Genomic DNA, 17,881 nt, shown 5'->3' with positions numbered 1-17,881 from the left:
TACGAACTACATGAGACCAAAAGGTATAAAACTCACACACAAACACATATACTGTAAAAATAATAAACAAGGACACAACTTTTGCCATTACGAAGTCAGCCCAAAAGCTTATAATAGCCATGCGGGTGGTGTATGGAGGACTATTAGTGTCGCGGAAATGACAATGAACTATTTTATTTAATAGTAAACGATAAAAACACATGAATTCGTACATTTATTTAGAATTAAAGTGACACCATAATTTAAGTAAATTACCAACCAGCTCACTACTTTGTGTTCACGTGATCGTTGAGCCCATTCTTAGCAGCTGTGTGTTCCACTCGGGTTCCACTACATGTTGCCCTGCAGTCACGGATGTCAAACATAAAGCCCGGGGGCCACAATCGGCCCAGCAAAGACTCCAATCTGGCCTTCTTGACAGCTTTGGAAAATATGTAGGAAGGTATACATGTTTGGACTTTTAACTGTATTTTTGTAAGTTTTAAGTTTAGTTTAAGTTTTGTAAGTATGTAAATTAAACAATTAAATGGCAGAAAAGTTCCCATTTCTTAACTGTATACTATAGAAATTTCAGTTTAAAGATTGTAAGTTGTGAATCAACAAAAATGTAATGATTTTTAGATATAGGACAGTCTGGTGAACTACCAGAACGTTTTCAGTAATTTTATATATTTATCATGCAGAAAACTGAGATGTGTTGTTGAAATTGCACTTCTTTAACTCTTATTAAGATTTTCCCTTGCCCTGCCTACTTAAGATCATAGTGGGTTATATGTAGTCATCAGTGTAAAATGATTTTAACATCTGCCCCAAACTTTCCATAAAAGGCATCATGCTAACACAGCTGGAAACTGGACAAAATCTTCAAAATACCTCTCCGAAAAAAAAGAAATTCTAAAACTCCTCAGTTCTTGTTATGAAAAACAGTGAGGACCATTAATGTGTGGGAAAGCCCAAAAATGTTTATAGTGTGTAGTGGTCCCTTCAAAAACAAGTAGCTGTTTTGGTGTCATTTAATAAAGTAAAGTAAAGACTTGTATGACGTCTGTTTTCCAACAACCAGCATCTGTATTTGTGCATTAAATGGAGGACTTGTACAGAGAGATATCCACAGGCAGGAATGACTTCCTGTGTCTTTCAGTGGTGCATTTGAGTAATCTCACTCTATCAGTGAGCGTCCTCCTGTGACTGGCCAGCATGTCATGGAGTGGGTGGGAGGTCCAGCACTATCCTTATCTTGGACAACATCCGCCTCTCTGAAACCAACTTAAGGGAGTCCGGCTTCATCCCCACAACATTACTGGTCATGTTTATTGAGTTTGTTTTTCTGATCCTTCCAAGATATAATAGACTGTAGGATGTAGAATACAGCCTGTCTTTATATGAGCTTGCATTTATAACAAACAAAATTTACAAGAAATGGGAGGAAGAGGAAAGAAAGATTCACAGCAAAACAGTGAGAAGGTGGCTGAGGATATCTAAAAGAATAAAAAGCAAGAAAAAAACAGAAAAACCCATCTCTGCCTCCTACCACCTACACCCACTCCACTCCTTCTACCTTTAAGCTTAGAGATCTTAGAGAGATTGAAACTTATATTCTCATTTATCATTTTTTTAGGGTGTGCTAATTTTTTTAAATTGTTTTTTATAAGCCTCAGCACCCTAAAGCACTTAGTTAGGAGAGGAACTTGCTCTGTTTAAAGGAGAATGAATGCAATCTTTATTTAGCTACAGTATTACCATGTTATGACATGTTATGTGAGGTGGTATTACATCTCAGGGTTGCCAAGAGGGGTTTGAACCCTTTAGTTGCCTAGCTAATTCATGCTGCCTTAAAATGTCAGATTAAACTGCAGGTTAACTGAATTTCCATTTTAGTGCATGTGAACTGAAAGGAAAACGAAATGACTACAAATTCAAAAGCTTATAGGAAAATCCCCTATTCTCAAGTTGAGTGTTTGTTTTTGTAAATCCCTTTTTAATAATCATAAAAAAAACTACAGTATTTACAAATGCCTCAGAAGATCTCTCCACATTTGTCTTTTTCCTGTGCAGTTAGCTCTTAGTTAAGGAAATGTTTAAATACTTCTGTGACAACTGTAGTCCTCAATACAGCTTTCTCACAGAGCGAACCAATCGAGTCCTACCAACATGCGTGTTGAAACGAGAGCATGCTCCCTTTCACAATATGTTTTACATATTGGGACCTGATAAAAAATGATTATGTCCTGACATTAATAACAACAACACATGACATTTATTTAACAAAAACTAAGTGCACTCCATGATCCAGCAGCTTGTAGCACCAAAACTTCAAGTACAGTATAACGCGGTTCACCTTTTGTGCCCTTGCTGTTTCGCAGATTTTTTTTGTGCAATTTTGTTTGTAAGTTTGTAACAATATCGACGAAACCTTTTGCACCTGCGGGTGCCTTTGGTTTCATTTTATAATACTGGACTTATTTTTCTATGAAAGTTTGAACTTTAAGAGTGTTTAAACAAGAGATGAAAGTGTGAAAATGTTCATGCCTGAAAAGTGTAAAAAGTGTGTAGTGAGGGGTTTTACAGCCTTAAACATCTATAATAACTGTAAAAAATAAAGTTGGCTACTTTGCAGATTTCACCTATCGTGGGTTATTTTTGGAAAGTAACTCCCGTGACAAACGAGGGCCCACTGTACCAGCTTTAAATCTGTGTTCTGTTCGTTGCATCATTTTACATCGTGAGCCACGTATGTTGATCTTGTGTGAAACTTCCTTTTCTGTCATTGTACAGACATTTAGCTACAATAAGACATTTAAATATAAAAAAAGAAGTGTAATTTACACAGCATGTTTAGCTGCATGATAAAGAAACCCTGCTGTAGTAACTGAAATAAATCTGTCAGCATACAGTTAAAAGTCTGAAATGTATGCCCTCCTTCACATTTTCCAAAGCCACCCAATGGGCCAGATTGAAGACTTTGGAGGGCCACTTCTGGCCCCCGGGCCTTATGTTTGACATGCCCAAAATTATGATGGAGGAGAATAGTTTATTACATTTATTTGTTACTAGAAATTTATTTTACATTATCTGCAGTCTAAAATGTATATACACTATACACTACGATAATATACAGTAAGTATGAACACATGTTTCTGCATCAATCATGAGGATATAAATCCTCATGGAAATGTGTATACACACTGTGGTACTTAATCTAGTTAATAACCATGGTTACTAATTCACTTTTGCCGCCAGATGGCAGTTCCTTTATTTAATTTGGGAAAAGACTGTCGGAAGCAACCACTGTGGGCCACACAGGGGAGTCGAAATCATTTCCAACCATTATAAACAACAATAAATATTCACAACGTATAAAATCTTGTTAGCAAACAAGGTTACATGTCAAAGTCTTTAATTAAGGTAGCAGGAGTCAGGTTGCTAGCTGGGAACATCCAGTGTAACAATGTAGACTCTGAGCTTTGTCTCAGCAGATATCCACCGTTTCCTTTTATGTTATGATCACACAACAAATAAGGTGCCATTCGTTTATGCAACAAATATAGCATTTAATCAGCAAAGCCATGTGTGAAGATGCACAGAGTACACTGTTATTTTTTTCCTGTTATTACGATTTCTTATTAATTACATGCAGTGAACAAGCTGGAGGGTCTCAAATCACATGGAAAACACCTCAGTCACTCAGCTTGTTAGAGAAACTGTAATACTAGTGATTTACATAGATGTTGTGAAAAAGTCAACTGCACAACATTAAACTTGCTGTTTAAGGCCATTTGGGTGCTCTTTGTTAATTGTAACAGAAACTGATTTCTGAGCGATTAAAAGGATAAGGTTGGCTTGCACGCTTGTTCAAAGCCACTTCCTGTTTCCTTTCATCCTGACCACTGTGATGCTACACCTTAGGCAGCTGTCATGCAACCGCTTGTTTAGAGCTTTTGCAAAAGGGTGACTGTTGCTCAACCACCCACACAGTGATGACATCATGGAGAAGAATCCCAAATTTTAGCCTGAGGAAGCATTTCCGCAGCCATAACGATGTCCTGCTCTGGATTTTATTTGTGAGCCATGCAAGCTGAAACTGATCGTCATTGTATACAAATATTAAATTATTATTATTATTTATTTATTTATTGGTTAATGTGTTTTTTCGGATGGCATGTGATTTTAAATAGCATTAACTGCTTTCTGAGTTGTTCCAGTTTACCATTGTAGATTTCACCTCAGAGTTGATTTGCTGCTTTCCAGTGTTCCAGTGTGAAGCAATCATTAATCTGTAAATCTCAAAAGGTTTGCCCAACACGGATTGACACCCCTCTATGCACTGAATGTAGAAAGAGAGACAAACAGGAAGTGCATTGGAGATACTCGAGTACATTTAACCTGCTTTACTAGGACGGCTCAGGAACATTAAAAAGATTAGGTGGTTTCAGCTTGTAGGCATTGAAGAAGGATGCGACTTGATCGGGAAGCTCTGCCAGCACGCTCTGCGCCAGGGCCACGCTGTTTCTCTGCAAACATAAATTCACAAGAATGAGAAGTCGGCTTGTTCAGCAGCACTCAGGTTTGCGCGTGTGTGCTGAGCAGAGGAAGGCTGGCTGTCTAAAGCCTCGGAGCTGCTGCCTACCTGGAAATTTCTGAAGGGCACAAACTGCACGATGTCTCTGGAGGCGACGACCCCGCTGGGCGCCTGCAGCAGTTTGTCATCGCTGTCCAGAAACTCCATGGCGCTGAAGTCTGCCCCGCCAACACCCACTATGATGATAGACATGGGCAGACGAGAGGCCTCCACGATAGCGGCACGTGTATGGTCCATGTCTGTGATCACGCCATCCGTGATGATAAGCAGCACAAAGTAATTCTGCACGATGACAGAAAAGTAGATTACAGAGTTGGGGATTAGATGGCACATATATATTCTGAAACACATATACTTGTATACACTATATACCAATGTTAAGCATTTGACCCATATACTCAAATTATTTGTGGCTCATATACTTTGGTCAAGTATTATCTGCATTTATATCGTAAGTCTGCACTTTTTTGTATGAGCACCTGTTGATGCACGGTGGTTATTTTGGGATTTAATTTAACTTTGACAGTTTTATGGCCTATTGAGAAAAGCTGTAACATATGGTTAGTCACTCTAAAAGTTCAAACTGTCCAAAGATGTAGAAATCGCCAAGTGATACAAATTATATCTTAATTTGCAGGTAAAACTGCTCTTAAAGTCATAAAAATGTCAAGCGGATTAATTGTTTTTACCTTTAGGCTGGCATAAATCTGTCATAATGAGCCATAAAAATGTTGGATGCTAAAATTTGAGAAGAAAGCCCAGAAAGTTAGACAAAGCAGGTGTTCATCAGGTGTATATCACAGAAAAAGCCAAGTTGTGTAAAGTAGCTAATTGTTGTAAAATAAAGATTTGGACACAGTTGGGGAAACACATACAGTTTAGCATATTATGCAGATGAGAAAACAGAAGCTCGCACAACAATGTCATGGGAGCAAAACAGCAGAAGGGTGACTGAAGTGTTTGTAAGCAGTGAGTGTCTAAACACTTCCTGCTTCCTTACTGAGGCCACGTGCTGCTGGAGAGCTTGTCTGGCGAAGCGGGCCACATGGTTGATGATCGGGGAAAAGTTGGTGGGACCCCAGAGCTTCAGCTGAGGCAGACAGTGTCTGTAGGCATCCACCACGCCCTCTATGCCTGCGGCACACACATCCACAGGTACAGTGGTTCACCATTACAGCATCCATGGGCAACTTTCAAGAACCAAACACAGCTTTGTGAGAAGTTTAAACCTGCCTGAACAGAAGGGATTTGCTGGATTGAAATTGACAGGAAACTCATGGGACACCTGTAGGAGTAAAATCAACAAAAGCTTTAGACGACTGTTCAAGAGACCTGTGTTTGACATGTACATGACACAACACGGGGGCGAGGGGGGGGTACATGAACGATAAGAAGCAAGCACAGTGTGTTTGTATAAGAATATACATATACATATGTCGCAGTTGGAATTGATGCCTCACAGCAAGATGGTTCCTAGTTTGAGTCCTAGCTGGAGCCTTTCTGGGTGCACGCTGTCCCTGTACCTGGGTGGGTTTTCTCTGGGTACTCCAACTGCCTCCCACAGTCCAACGACATGCATGTTAGGTTAGTCAGTGAATCGAAATTGGTCATGGATGTCAGGCAATGTGGTAAAAAATGGGAACTTCCAGTCTAAAGCGCTTTGAGTGATCAGTAAGATTGGAAGAGATCATAAATGTCAGGTGAAATAAACACATATTGTAAGCTGCACGCATATTTGACTGGCTTTGATTATAATGGAAGCCCTGAATAATTGGCCATTTAACCTAGCCGGTGCTAGCAAACTAGCAGGCGGGTTCCCCGAATGATCAGAAGCTAATGCAAAGTTAACCCAAGCAGATATCTTCCTAAAGCACAACTTTGAATATGAAAAGCTCTTGGTGGGACTCTCGCTCTATAGCCGTGAGCGGCCTATCTGGAGCTTCGCTTGTTCTCCTGCTGCAGATGCTGCAGTGATGTGTGGCCTCAGGTCTTTGGTACTCTTGGGGGCTGCGGATGGGGGGCGTTATCCCAGCCTCCCACCCTCATTGTCACGTACATTTTGTGACAAGGACACTCACTCCCTTGCTCACATACTCTCCACATACTCTGCTGATTTGCAAATCTGTGCATCTTTGTATTTTTGTTCAGGCACTGTACTTGTGTTGTCTTACAGATGCAGAGGTCGACAAAAAAAAGGTTGTTTTTTCCCCTTCTGCCTCTTAGCTTGCCACCGTGCTGCCCATTTTACATATAATGTAATAACTGAAATAACACTCATAATGAAACATGTGAACAAGAGCCACAACCCAGCATAAAGATCATAATTCTGATTGCAAACGTTTCCAGACACGTCAGGACACAGAGAAAAAAGAACAATAATAAAGAAGCTGATGTTACAAACTGCTGCATCAGCTCCCTAATGAGGGATCATTCAATTGTTCATCAGGCTCACAGCATCACGCCTTCTACTGCCGTGCCTCAGCAGCTGAGCTACGCTCCACCACCCTACTGTTCATTGAGCATTACCAGTCAGAGCAAACTGCCTTTCATACACACCGGGACACTCAACAGCCCCAAAACCACACCATCATGTGAGTGCGCTCTGAATTCAGCAGTCACATCCAAGTAACGAGTGGAAATGCCGCAGCACTGGTCCTTTGAGACACTGCAAATTTCCAGTGCTTTTCAATACCCACAATTCCAGCCAAGAGAGAGAGGATGAACACAATAAAGCACCGTAATAACTCAGTGATATCGAAATAACAACTTTGTGTCACACATATGGCTCAATGATGCTGTTTCTTTAATGAATATTTCATACCTGCCAGGATGGAGGGAGCTGGGCTCCAAAACCAAACACAGGAAACATCTTCTTACTACACAGAGACAGAACAAACTCATGAGCTCATCGAGCGGTAGATCAGTGGGCCCCAAGTTTGAACAGAAACTAGTTCCAGGGAAAATGTTAGTAGGTGATTATCAAGGCCGCTAAAGATTTTTAATATTAACACTGTAAGTAGCAAAAAGGTTAATAATTTCTGGGGGGGAGGGGTTGGTGTAAGTTGGTGATAAGACTCTTTCATTCAACTCTGGCTTAACATGTTGTTTTTTTAGTATCTGTTTCTTCCTCTGATATCATTACTTTAGAGCAGGGGTGCCCAATCCCGGTCCTCGAGAGCTACCGTCCTGCAGCTTTTAGATGCATCCTTGTTCCCACACACCTGAATCAAATGAATGGTTTGTTATCAGGCCTTTGCCAAACATGATGGCATGCTGAAGATGTAATCAAACCATTTGATTCAGCTGTGTTGGAGTAGGGATGCATCTAAAAGCTGCAGGATAGTAGCTCTTGAGGACTGGGATTGGGCAGCCCTGCTTTAGATGGTGGGATGATGTAGGATGCTTGGGTTCACCTGTCGTAGTCCTGGATGACATTGCCCACTGACCAGATGGCTGCCAGGTACTCATTGTAGCCCTCTGGGCTGATGTAGTGGAGGGACTGAGGAGACCCTGGATCCCCGTTAGAGCCCGTGAAGTCAATGGCGATCTGGACCGAGAGGATACGGGTCAACATACAGAGAGCTTTTCAGTCACCAGGTAAACGTCTGACATACTTCATATGTATTCTGCGAGTTTCAGAGTGCCGTGCAATGTGACAGTCAATTTAGAAATGTTACAAATCTTACCAAACAATTTATTTACTTTAACAATAAAAATATTTCCACACTCACAGTGAAGTTGATTTGGCATCCACCCATGATATAATCCAGGAAGGTGTATTCCCTCACTATCTGTAAAAGTAAAGAGTACGCTAACAACGTGCAGCAATGCACAATGTACAGAGATCCAAAACAAACCCGGTGGGACATATGTTGTAAAATCGAGGCAGAGTAACAGTTTTAATTCCTTACCTGGCACTGCCGGATGCAAACGACCCCGGAGTTTTTATAGCTTTTCTTCATTGACTTTTTGGGGTTAATGCATTCGAATTCAGCCTGAAACGAGACCATGTTAATGTCCGTGTGACATAAACACTATAACACACACGAGACACACACACAAAACATAAAGGGCCTCACCGGGGAGATGTGCGTCCCCGTTTGCATCTCTGCTAGTGTGGTTTTAAAGCTCCCAATGAGATCATGGGAGCCGCTGCTGTGATGGTCGTAACAGTCAACCTGAGGACGCAAAACAGGAAGAGTTTTCTCTAACGGGGGACCACGTAAAAACTACTGCATGAACAGTTCAGATCATACAGGAGGAGAGAAAGAGTAAACCATGGTTGATGATGAAGTTCTTGGTCAAGGTGTGAAAATTACGTCTTTTTTTACGTCCCCACTAATCATTCACTATTTACAGTCAGTGACGAAGTGTCATCATATTCTGAACACCTGACATATGGAAAGAGTGCAAACAGTTATCAGTATAAATGCAAAAGCTAATGCAGTAAGTCAAGTGAGTAAACAAAGAGGAAGAAAGCCTCACCTGGTGATGTCATGAATCGTGCATACATGCATGTAGCGCTTATCCAACTGGGTCACAAGCACTCCCTTTGTTTTATATGTTTGGGAGATTTGTAAGATAATAAGAGAATTGCAATTACAAGATTAGTTATTAGTCAGCAGTGTGGTCAATAAAGCCAATTCGAAAATTTTAAAAAGTGAGAGAGGGGGATGAAATCCACTGTTTCACCCATTGGAGTGTTACTTAAGAGGTGCTTACAGGTTTTGTTAATTGGGTGCATTTTATTGTGCAGGTTCACTGAATAGAATTACCTTAATAGGCTTCTCCACATCTCCTCCACAAAGAGTTCGCAATGAGATGCGGAACGGCCTCCATATTGGATTTAGGTTGTTGTACACAACCTGCATAAACAGGTTACCGTGAGTAACGAGTCCACGGGAATTTAGTGCACGCCGATGAAGGACCTGATGGTAAATGTGTGTACCTCTGTCCTGTGAGCCAGCTGCCATCCAGTTTCTGTCTGCTTGTAGAATTCCAGGAAAGGGTCGGACCACCACAGATACTGACAAACCATTCCCAGTTAGTCATTCACAGAACTTACATTTAATGGACTTTATTAAAAAAACCCTGAAGCAACTTTCATTACCTTTTTGTCCAGCCTGCGGGCGGACACTTCAAAGTTTGCTACCCTGGTGTCTGTGATTTCTTCAGCACAGATCTATCAAAAAGGAGAAAAACATAAAGATTTGTGCAGTTTTATACTGAGCTTCACAGTGGTTTTCTTTTATGTTAAATTTTAACATAACCTCAGCTATATACAAAAAAAATGAAGCCAATTTAAAAGTGCAATTGCATTCTTTCTGATGGCCAGCAGGGGGCAGCTTCTCTAGTTTTAAAAAGAAGTCTGATTGTGCAGAAATCTATGAGAAAATCAAACAATTTCTCCCTTCATGAATTACCTTAGTAATATTTTCCCAGTAGGTTTATGGTCTAAAATGATAGTTTTACTTCTTAATTATTACAGCATGGTGTTCATTTTGTACACTATGGTTTCATTTATCTCAAAACAGTAGACAAAGCAGGACAGTAACAGTCATATCCATCACTTGGTTAGAAATTAGCACAAGTAAACTGCAGTTTTACACTTCCAAACCCAGCCATGAGCCCTGACACTTATATTAAACTACAGGAAGCCAATCAATCAATACAAGGGTTCCACGGCTTTTCTTTGTAGCTTGCTAAAATGACTAATTCTAGCAAAATATGAGCAAAATCAACCCTACAAGCTAAGCATATTCTTATTTTTACACACATAGATGCATACAGAAGGACAAACTGGAGAAACTAAGTTCACACAGACAAAGGGTCAGCTCACTGTGATGGTCCCACGGCCTGCCGGCCTCCTGTTCTTCAGCAACAACGGCCGCGTCATCTGCTTATTAGAAACGACCTGGACACAAATGATGGAAACAACAAGGAGCGCTAAAGCAGTGGGCGAACGACCAGTGTTTAAAGAGCAACCTGATAAAGGGGAAACTTACCTGCCCGAGGGTGCATTCAAGCTCTCCAAGGAAATCATCGTCACTCAGGTCGTAGGTATCGTTGTCGATATCATACACGCAGAACTTCAGCCTCTGCACCGTCTCGAAATAGTAATCGATCACAAACCTCTTAGCAAACTTCGGATTCAGGCAGTTCAGGATCATCTCCGTGCGGCCAAACTAATTCACAAAGTAAAAAAAGATGTGTAACGTAAGTCACATGACTTAGGTTAGAACATATTATTTAATGCCAGCCATAGATTTGCAGTCTTAACTCTTATATGCAAAAATCTCGTACCACTACCAATTACATACCTCATACCACTGAGAATCTGATGTGTTGATGTACAAAGCACACAGAGGGTCAGACTTGGAGAAGACGTCCATGTCCATTAGGTTTTCACAGGAGATGCTCAGCTCCACCTTAGTGGCACATTGGGTGGCTGTGGGCAGTGGGACCCCACCTGAGGCCATTGCAGCTGTTCCTGAAAAGGATAAACCACAGAAATCTCTTCAGAGCACTTCCATCTTCTCAAAATGCTCTCTTGACTTGTTACTACATATTACTCAATCTTCAGTCATGACTTTAGTCGGGTGGTAGTGGTGGTTGTCCAAAGTAAGGCAGGCTCAGATGGTCAAATGCCACCACAACCAGGCCACTAAGTTCACACATAAATCGCTGAATACTACGCCACCTGGTGGTGTGTCCACAGCAATTTAAGAACAAGTACAGTGCTAGAGGCAGTGTGCCAGCAAATGATCGTCTGCCAATTTAAACTGCTATAAAGAACTTGTTGGTCTATAATATGATAGATATGTCAAATGTACCTTCGTGAATGATATCAAGTCATCTTGAGCCACAAACAACATTCTTGTCACAAGGTAGAAGCTGCATTCAGTTGTTGGCAGTGACTTTTTTTATACTTTCTTTTTATTGTTTTTCTTTAAACCTTAGAGGGCAACAACAAAACAGAACATAAAAAGAAAAATAATAATGGTAGTGACCTTTATTTATCCAGTTAAAAAAAATCTTGTTGACATCAAAAATGTCTTCTTTTAAGAGTAATCTGGCCAAGAGGAAGCAGAAATTGCAACAAATGTAACAATAGTTATGTAAACAGATTTTGAGTGGACAAAAAGAACCGGATTGGTTATAATGTAAGTACAATAACAGAGACTTATAAAGATACTTGAAAAACTGGTAATTTAAAAAAAATAATTTTCTATTTTACCCCTTTGTAAACCCTGTTCACCGAAGTCTATTTACCAACATTAGTAAAGATATTACACATAAAAAAAACAACACAGAAACAAATCAGTTTTTTGGCAGGCGATCACTTTTTGGCACAGCATCTGGAAGCCGGAGCTTAGGCTACACAAACCCTTGATTTACACACAAAACTGCACACACATTTATGGATCTATCAGAAGTGCAGGAAAAGTCACGTTTAAAGAGACAGAAGTGAAAGTATGGGTGAGTTGTAACTGATCACGTGACTGTAATTTCAGAGCTTCGAGCGAAATGTTAGAAAACCGTCAATCAATCAATCAATCTTTACTGACAGACTTTATGTCATAGTTAAAAATAAGTAAATAAATCAACTGTTCGTGTTTAAAAATCTGGATCTCTCTCTCTCTCACACACACACACACACACATACACAAGTAGACATATATTTAATTTTGCTGTGATGACTTTTCCCTAGATTTCTAGCTTTGTAGTACCACCACCAAATAATGTAAGTTACCGTTACTCGAGCTAACACATGCAGGCAGTGACAGTTAGGTGGAGCTCTAACAACCACACCACTTCTCCCTTTCACACTACGTTACCTTTTCATAATGCTTACTGGATCATTTACCTGTGTAGTTGTTGACAAATATACACTTTTTTCTGCCTCTGCTCTGAACGCGTAACGTTAATCTGACAGCAACAGCTGTGTTGTCGCACTGGGTGGAGCCCACACTCTGCCCTGCCCAGTGTTCTGCTCGCTTCACAACTTCCACTAATTTTACAACTACTTTTACCTGAAGTTGAAGTTTTGTGTAAATGCCTGTTTGGTGTGTCTGCTTCACCTGGACAACATTATATTAACAAACACGCTGTTGTAACATTACTGTACGATAGGCGCTTTATATTATGCCGGAACGTTCTTGTGTTTCTGTTGTTTCTCTGTTTCTCGCCGAGTCGATAACAAAGCGGCACAGCGTTGTCCGGGGTGCATTCAAGAAAAGTGTTTTGCAGCTGTGCTGAACGCCAATTTAAGCTGCTGTTGGTGATGCGACCAGGTACCATCTAGTTAAAAGCTCTGGGAGACCTTTCTCTGGGCGGACTGTGAGTAGATATTCATTTAGCTTATAGAAGCGCTGCTGTGTTGTTTTCAAACCAGTGTTGGCCAATAAACAGACACCTGATATGTCTAATTTTGAGCTGTTCTCAATCTAAACAACTAATAATATTCACAGAAGAGCTTTTCCGTTTTTGATCACGAGAGCTTGTATTTCAGCGTTTTCTATAATACCTAGTAATGCTAAGGTAAAAGGCTAGCTTCTTAAACTTTTGAACACCAGTGTTGGTCAAGTTACTTGAAAAAAGTAATCAGTAACTAATTATTGATTACTTCCCCAAAAAAGTAATCCCGTCACTTTACTGATTACTTATTTTCAAAAGTTTAAATCTTTTAACTTTATGCATCAAGCAAAAATTTAATTATATGCAACATTCTCTGACTTGAATAAATTAGTTTAACATTTAAAGCTATTTTCTGCACATTCCAGCACATAAAATAAAATATGTTTTGTGTTTACACTCACTCTTTCAAACAGATGCAAGTAAAACACAGCAGAAAATAAATAACATCAAAGACTAGCGGTCCTTTTGCTCTATTTTCACCTGTAAAGCAGAAGTAGGGTAGGCGGAGGTTTACCCTGGTGCAGGTGTGCTGCAGCGGTCAGTGGAAGAATCCACGAGTTTCTCTGTGAGTTTCCCATTACCTCATAGCACTGCTTTCTCGGAAGTTTAGGGGTTTTTCTTCGCTGTAAAAAGAAGTTTTCTTCCCACGCACAACGGATGCTAATGTTTTTGTCACTTTTTATGGAATCAAACTCAAAATAAGGTCAGTACTTCCACGCTTTAAACGCTGCACGCTCATACTCTCTCCCGCACTCGATATGTGATCCATTGTTGATCTGCACACAGCTGTTGTCACCAACGTGGCACTGCTTGTCACTGTCATGAGACGTTCTTGCAAAAAAACATCACGGTTTTAGTAACGCAGTAACACAGTGTTCCTATGGGAAAGTAACGGTAATCTAATTACAGTTTTTGCAATAGTAATCCCTTACAACACTCACTACTAACTGGGAGGATATCCTTGAATATTTATTTAATTCTGTTGTTTATTAAACTATAACTTTTCTGCTGACAAAACACCACTCAGTCGATTTTCAGAGACAAGATAATTAAAGGTTTGGGATTTAATACATACAGCAAATAATTTATACATGCTTTTATACAAGCATGTTGTAATAAATATGACGTTAATAACAAATTTATCCTGGTGAAGCATGAATAAAAGAGTATTTCATGTTTTTTTTTTTCCCACTGTAAATGTTTGAACATATAAAGAGAAAAATAGGCACATTTGCATTGGGTAGAATACATTTTTATTTTAAAGTAAGGATATTTTGTTCCGGCTTCAAAGTATTTACAAAACTGACTTTTATCTGCTCTAAAAATCCACGATTTAGTCATTCATTTATTTATTTTGCAACGTGTTTAATTTGTGCTCTTGAACGCACCATCCTCCCCGCTCCGGGGACTCTCACCGAGAGGTTGTAAGTTTGTCAGTGTGATGAGTGATCACTGATAGTGTGGACCTGTGATAAGATGGCTGGGAGGATTATACCACGGTGTGTGAGCAGGGCTTTAGTGGAGTTTGGGTCTGGCGCAAACTGCGTAAAAAGCAGAGGGACAAACCGAAACTACTGGACTGCTCTACGAAGGACTTCCACCGCTCTGACTGTAAATAACGATGCTTCTTTCACATCCAAAATAACCCTGCTTCATTCATTATCACACTGCTTTCTTTATCTTTATGCGAGCTCCGTGATTTGCGCTCAGGAAGGTCAGTGGTGCCACTTCCTCAGAGCTTCATATTTGATATATAGGTGAAGGGGCAACGGGTTTGTAAATGCTGTCAGAGCTGCTTATCCATGCAGGAAGAGAACTACCAGTACTGTATAGGAATGATGCTGCTATGCTTGTCAGCTGGCTGTATAATTAAACTGGATCTCAGCGTTAGTTTCACCTAGAACTTCCTGTAACGTTCCCGTGTGGACTGAAGAATGCATTGACCCCATGGCTTCACAGTCCAGCTCTGGGTTCAGGTTACTCAGGGTCAGCACAGACGCCAAGAATGACTTTGAATGGGAGACAGTCTGTTCTTGCCTAGCGCTTGCATTCACAAGTGTGTTTTTGTGTCACTTCTTCACTTGTGCACAGAGTGGACGGGCTGCATTCCTGTTGGGGCTCCCTGCGCTGTCGTGCCTCGGCTATGCAGCTTATCGCAAGGTGCAGAGTTCAGCTGTGGTTTGCGCTTTAGATAGAGGTAGATGGCAAACTCAGATACGAACATGTGCTTTTTATTAGGTTTGATCTAGTGAATGTCAGCTGGGCTTTATGGCTGAACTGGTGGGTTTTGTGTCTGTCTAGGGGAGGTTTTGGAGCAGGCTGACTACCTGTACAGCTGTGCAGAGACAGAGAAACTCTACCAGCTGCTGGTGCAGTACAAAGACAGGTAAGGAGAGTTCAGAGGGTTTATTTATTCTATTTGATCTTTGTTTTTTTTGTCTTTGTGTGTGTTTTTGTAATACAACAACCACATGCCACCAAAGCAAAGTGTTTTACCATCCACTGGGTGTAAAGTTATGGTTTTTGTTTTCATTCAGTCTGAATTTAGTTGGACAATAATGACTCTCTTTGTGTGTTTGTAGCAACGATGCAGAGTTCCTGTGGAGATTGGCCCGGGCTTCTCGGGACCTGTCCCTCCTACCCAACATCGAGGCCGGGCGGAAGAAGCAGCTCACGTTTGAGGCCTTTGAGTACGCCAAAAAGGCCCTGGAGAAAGATGACCTGTGCTCTGCAGCTCACAAGGTGCGATTGTGGTTTCTCCGCCAACTCGACACTCACAGGATGTTGATTACGAGTTTTGACAGGTTTCTTTTCTTTTTCGTCCGCTCGTCACACAGTGGTACGGCGTGTGTCTCAGCGACGTCGGGGATTATGAGGGTGTCAAGGTTAAAATTGGAAATTCGTACATCATCAGGGATCATCTAGAGGTGAGAGGACCTTAAGATGGAAGTCATGTGACCAAAATCACAGCGTCATATTTAACATCTGAACACTGATTTTCTTTTTTTTTTGTCTTTCCTCTTAGAGAGCCATCGAGCTCAACCCTAAAGACGCCACCTCCATACACATTTTGGGTTACTGGTGAGACTGCTTTTTGTTTTCGTGGGTGGTTTTTTGCTTTTTAACACTGTGAGTGAAAGGAGCGCTCCCCTCTCTCAAACTAGCTCTGTGTGGTTGAACTCTCACACCTACGGGAGTGTTTCTTCCACAACTTCCAAGGGAGTGCAGCTGGAATTGGAGTAAATTTAGAAAAAAATAAACAATGCAGTTGTGACTCTGCGGTCCAAGGAATGTAAAACGAAATAGATGTCGACTAAATGTGTTGGATGAAACTTTAAGATTAAAATCTTTACCATACGTTCATTTGGTAAAGCTGATTAATAAGATAAATGACTAAAAAGCCCTTGAAGCAACTTTCTATGTGCAAATCCCAGAATATAAACACCGATCAGGCATAACATTATGACCACCCTCCTAATATTGCATTGGTCCCCTTTTTCTTTCAAAACAGTCCTGATTCGTCGAGGCATGGACTCCACTAGACGCCTGAAGGTGTGCTGGAGCATCTGCACCAAGATGTTAGCAACCAATCCTTAAAGTTCTCTAAATTGTGAGGTGGATTGGACTTGTTTGTCCATCACATCCTGCAATTACTTGATTGAATTGAGATCTGGGGAATTTAGAGGCCAAGCTTGGACCTCAAACTCATTGTTGTGCTCCTCGAATCATCCCTGAACCATTTTTGCTTTGAGGCAGGGTGCAGTATCCTGCTGAAAGAGGCCACAGCCATGAGGGAGCGCCGTTTGCATGAAAGGGTGTATATGTGTGCAACAAGTAACATCCACATGGATGGCACCTAACATATGCTGTCCTTTGTCTCTCAGGTGCTTCGCTTTTGCTGAGCTGCCGTGGTATCAGCGCAAGGTGGCAGCTGTAATATTCTCATCACCACCCGAGTCTACATACGAGGAGGTGAGCACCGCCCAGTCTGAATCTGACATCCTTTGCTTTCTTACTAGCTGCACAGTGAGTTTTGTTTTTCTGTGTCTTTCAGGCTTTGGCATTTTTCCTAAAAGCTGAGGAAGGTAGAGTACTGTCACCAACACGGTTCTTTAAAAATAATCACAGACAAACATGTCTGTGATTTAAAAAGAAAAAAAAAAAGCAGTCAGCCGACAAACATTTGTCTCTTGTTTTTCCCAGTCGATCCAAACTTCTACAGCAAGAACCTGCTGATGCTCGGGAAGACTTATTTAGCCATGAAAGACAAGGAGAAAGCACTGCTGTGGCTGACCAAAACAAAGGAATACCCTGCTCACACGCTGGAAGACAAAGAGGTACACACACACCCTGACTCCAGACTTGTGATTTACTCTGTTTTTGTATATTTCAGTTTAACTGTATATCAGTGGGACTGTTTAACTTAATCAGTGCATGCTCCTCTTCCTCTGCAGGTCCACAAGGAAGCTGTGGATCTCCTGAAGAAGCTGGGATGAAGCTCGGTGAAACATGACGCCCCTCTGGACCCTTAACAGCTGCTAACAAGACTGTTTCCTAAAGATTTTCTACTTCATTTCTACTTCACCGAACAGTTGCCGGCTTCGCACACAGAAATCACACATGCCTTCAAGAAATAATAAAATAATGTCCTGTCGTTAGTAGTTTTGTATGTTGCGTCGTGTATTTCATCTCATTTTATCCAAACTTCAGAGTTCTAAATTCACCATCTGAATATTGCAGCAGAAAGCGAGACTTCCCCAGGCCTGACAACAATTTTCCAATTTTCTGTTGTCCAGTTGGACCGTAGCTTCAGTTTCCCGTTCTTAGCTGACAGGAGTGGCACCCCGTGTAGTCATCTGCTTCTAGGTTTGACAAGTTGTGCAT

The 17,881-nt window shown here is 41.0% G+C and overlaps 2 protein-coding genes across 2 annotated transcripts; one reads left to right on the top strand and one right to left on the bottom strand.

Moving 5' to 3' along the window:
* Positions 1-4,354: 4,354 nt before the first annotated feature.
* LOC102196333 (copine-3-like) lies at positions 4,355-12,913 on the bottom strand. The gene is made up of 16 exons (XM_005752373.1): positions 12,447-12,913; positions 10,900-11,069; positions 10,585-10,764; positions 10,419-10,493; positions 9,690-9,761; positions 9,528-9,605; positions 9,355-9,444; positions 8,659-8,757; positions 8,491-8,574; positions 8,311-8,370; positions 7,993-8,126; positions 7,401-7,455; positions 5,813-5,864; positions 5,580-5,713; positions 4,628-4,861; positions 4,355-4,511 (listed from the first exon to the last, which is right to left on the bottom strand). The coding sequence occupies exons 2-16, from the start codon at positions 11,056-11,058 to the stop codon at positions 4,392-4,394; spliced, it is 1,626 nt and encodes a 541-aa protein (XP_005752430.1). The 5' UTR covers positions 11,059-11,069; positions 12,447-12,913; the 3' UTR covers positions 4,355-4,391.
* A 1,482-nt stretch (positions 12,914-14,395) lies between these two features.
* On the top strand, positions 14,396-17,658 carry rmdn1 (regulator of microtubule dynamics 1). The gene is made up of 10 exons (XM_005752374.1): positions 14,396-14,608; positions 15,089-15,194; positions 15,299-15,383; positions 15,580-15,739; positions 15,835-15,924; positions 16,023-16,078; positions 16,882-16,969; positions 17,052-17,082; positions 17,201-17,334; positions 17,452-17,658. The coding sequence occupies exons 1-10, from the start codon at positions 14,474-14,476 to the stop codon at positions 17,491-17,493; spliced, it is 927 nt and encodes a 308-aa protein (XP_005752431.1). The 5' UTR covers positions 14,396-14,473; the 3' UTR covers positions 17,494-17,658.
* Positions 17,659-17,881: the final 223 nt, after the last annotated feature.

Source organism: Pundamilia nyererei, unplaced genomic scaffold, assembly GCF_000239375.1.
Source record: "Pundamilia nyererei isolate P.nyererei 1_Seehausen unplaced genomic scaffold, PunNye1.0 scaffold00355, whole genome shotgun sequence".
Lineage (NCBI taxonomy): Eukaryota > Metazoa > Chordata > Actinopteri > Cichliformes > Cichlidae > Pundamilia > Pundamilia nyererei.
The sequence above is the reverse complement of the archived record's forward strand: the minus strand, read 5'-3'. Positions and strand labels throughout refer to the sequence as shown.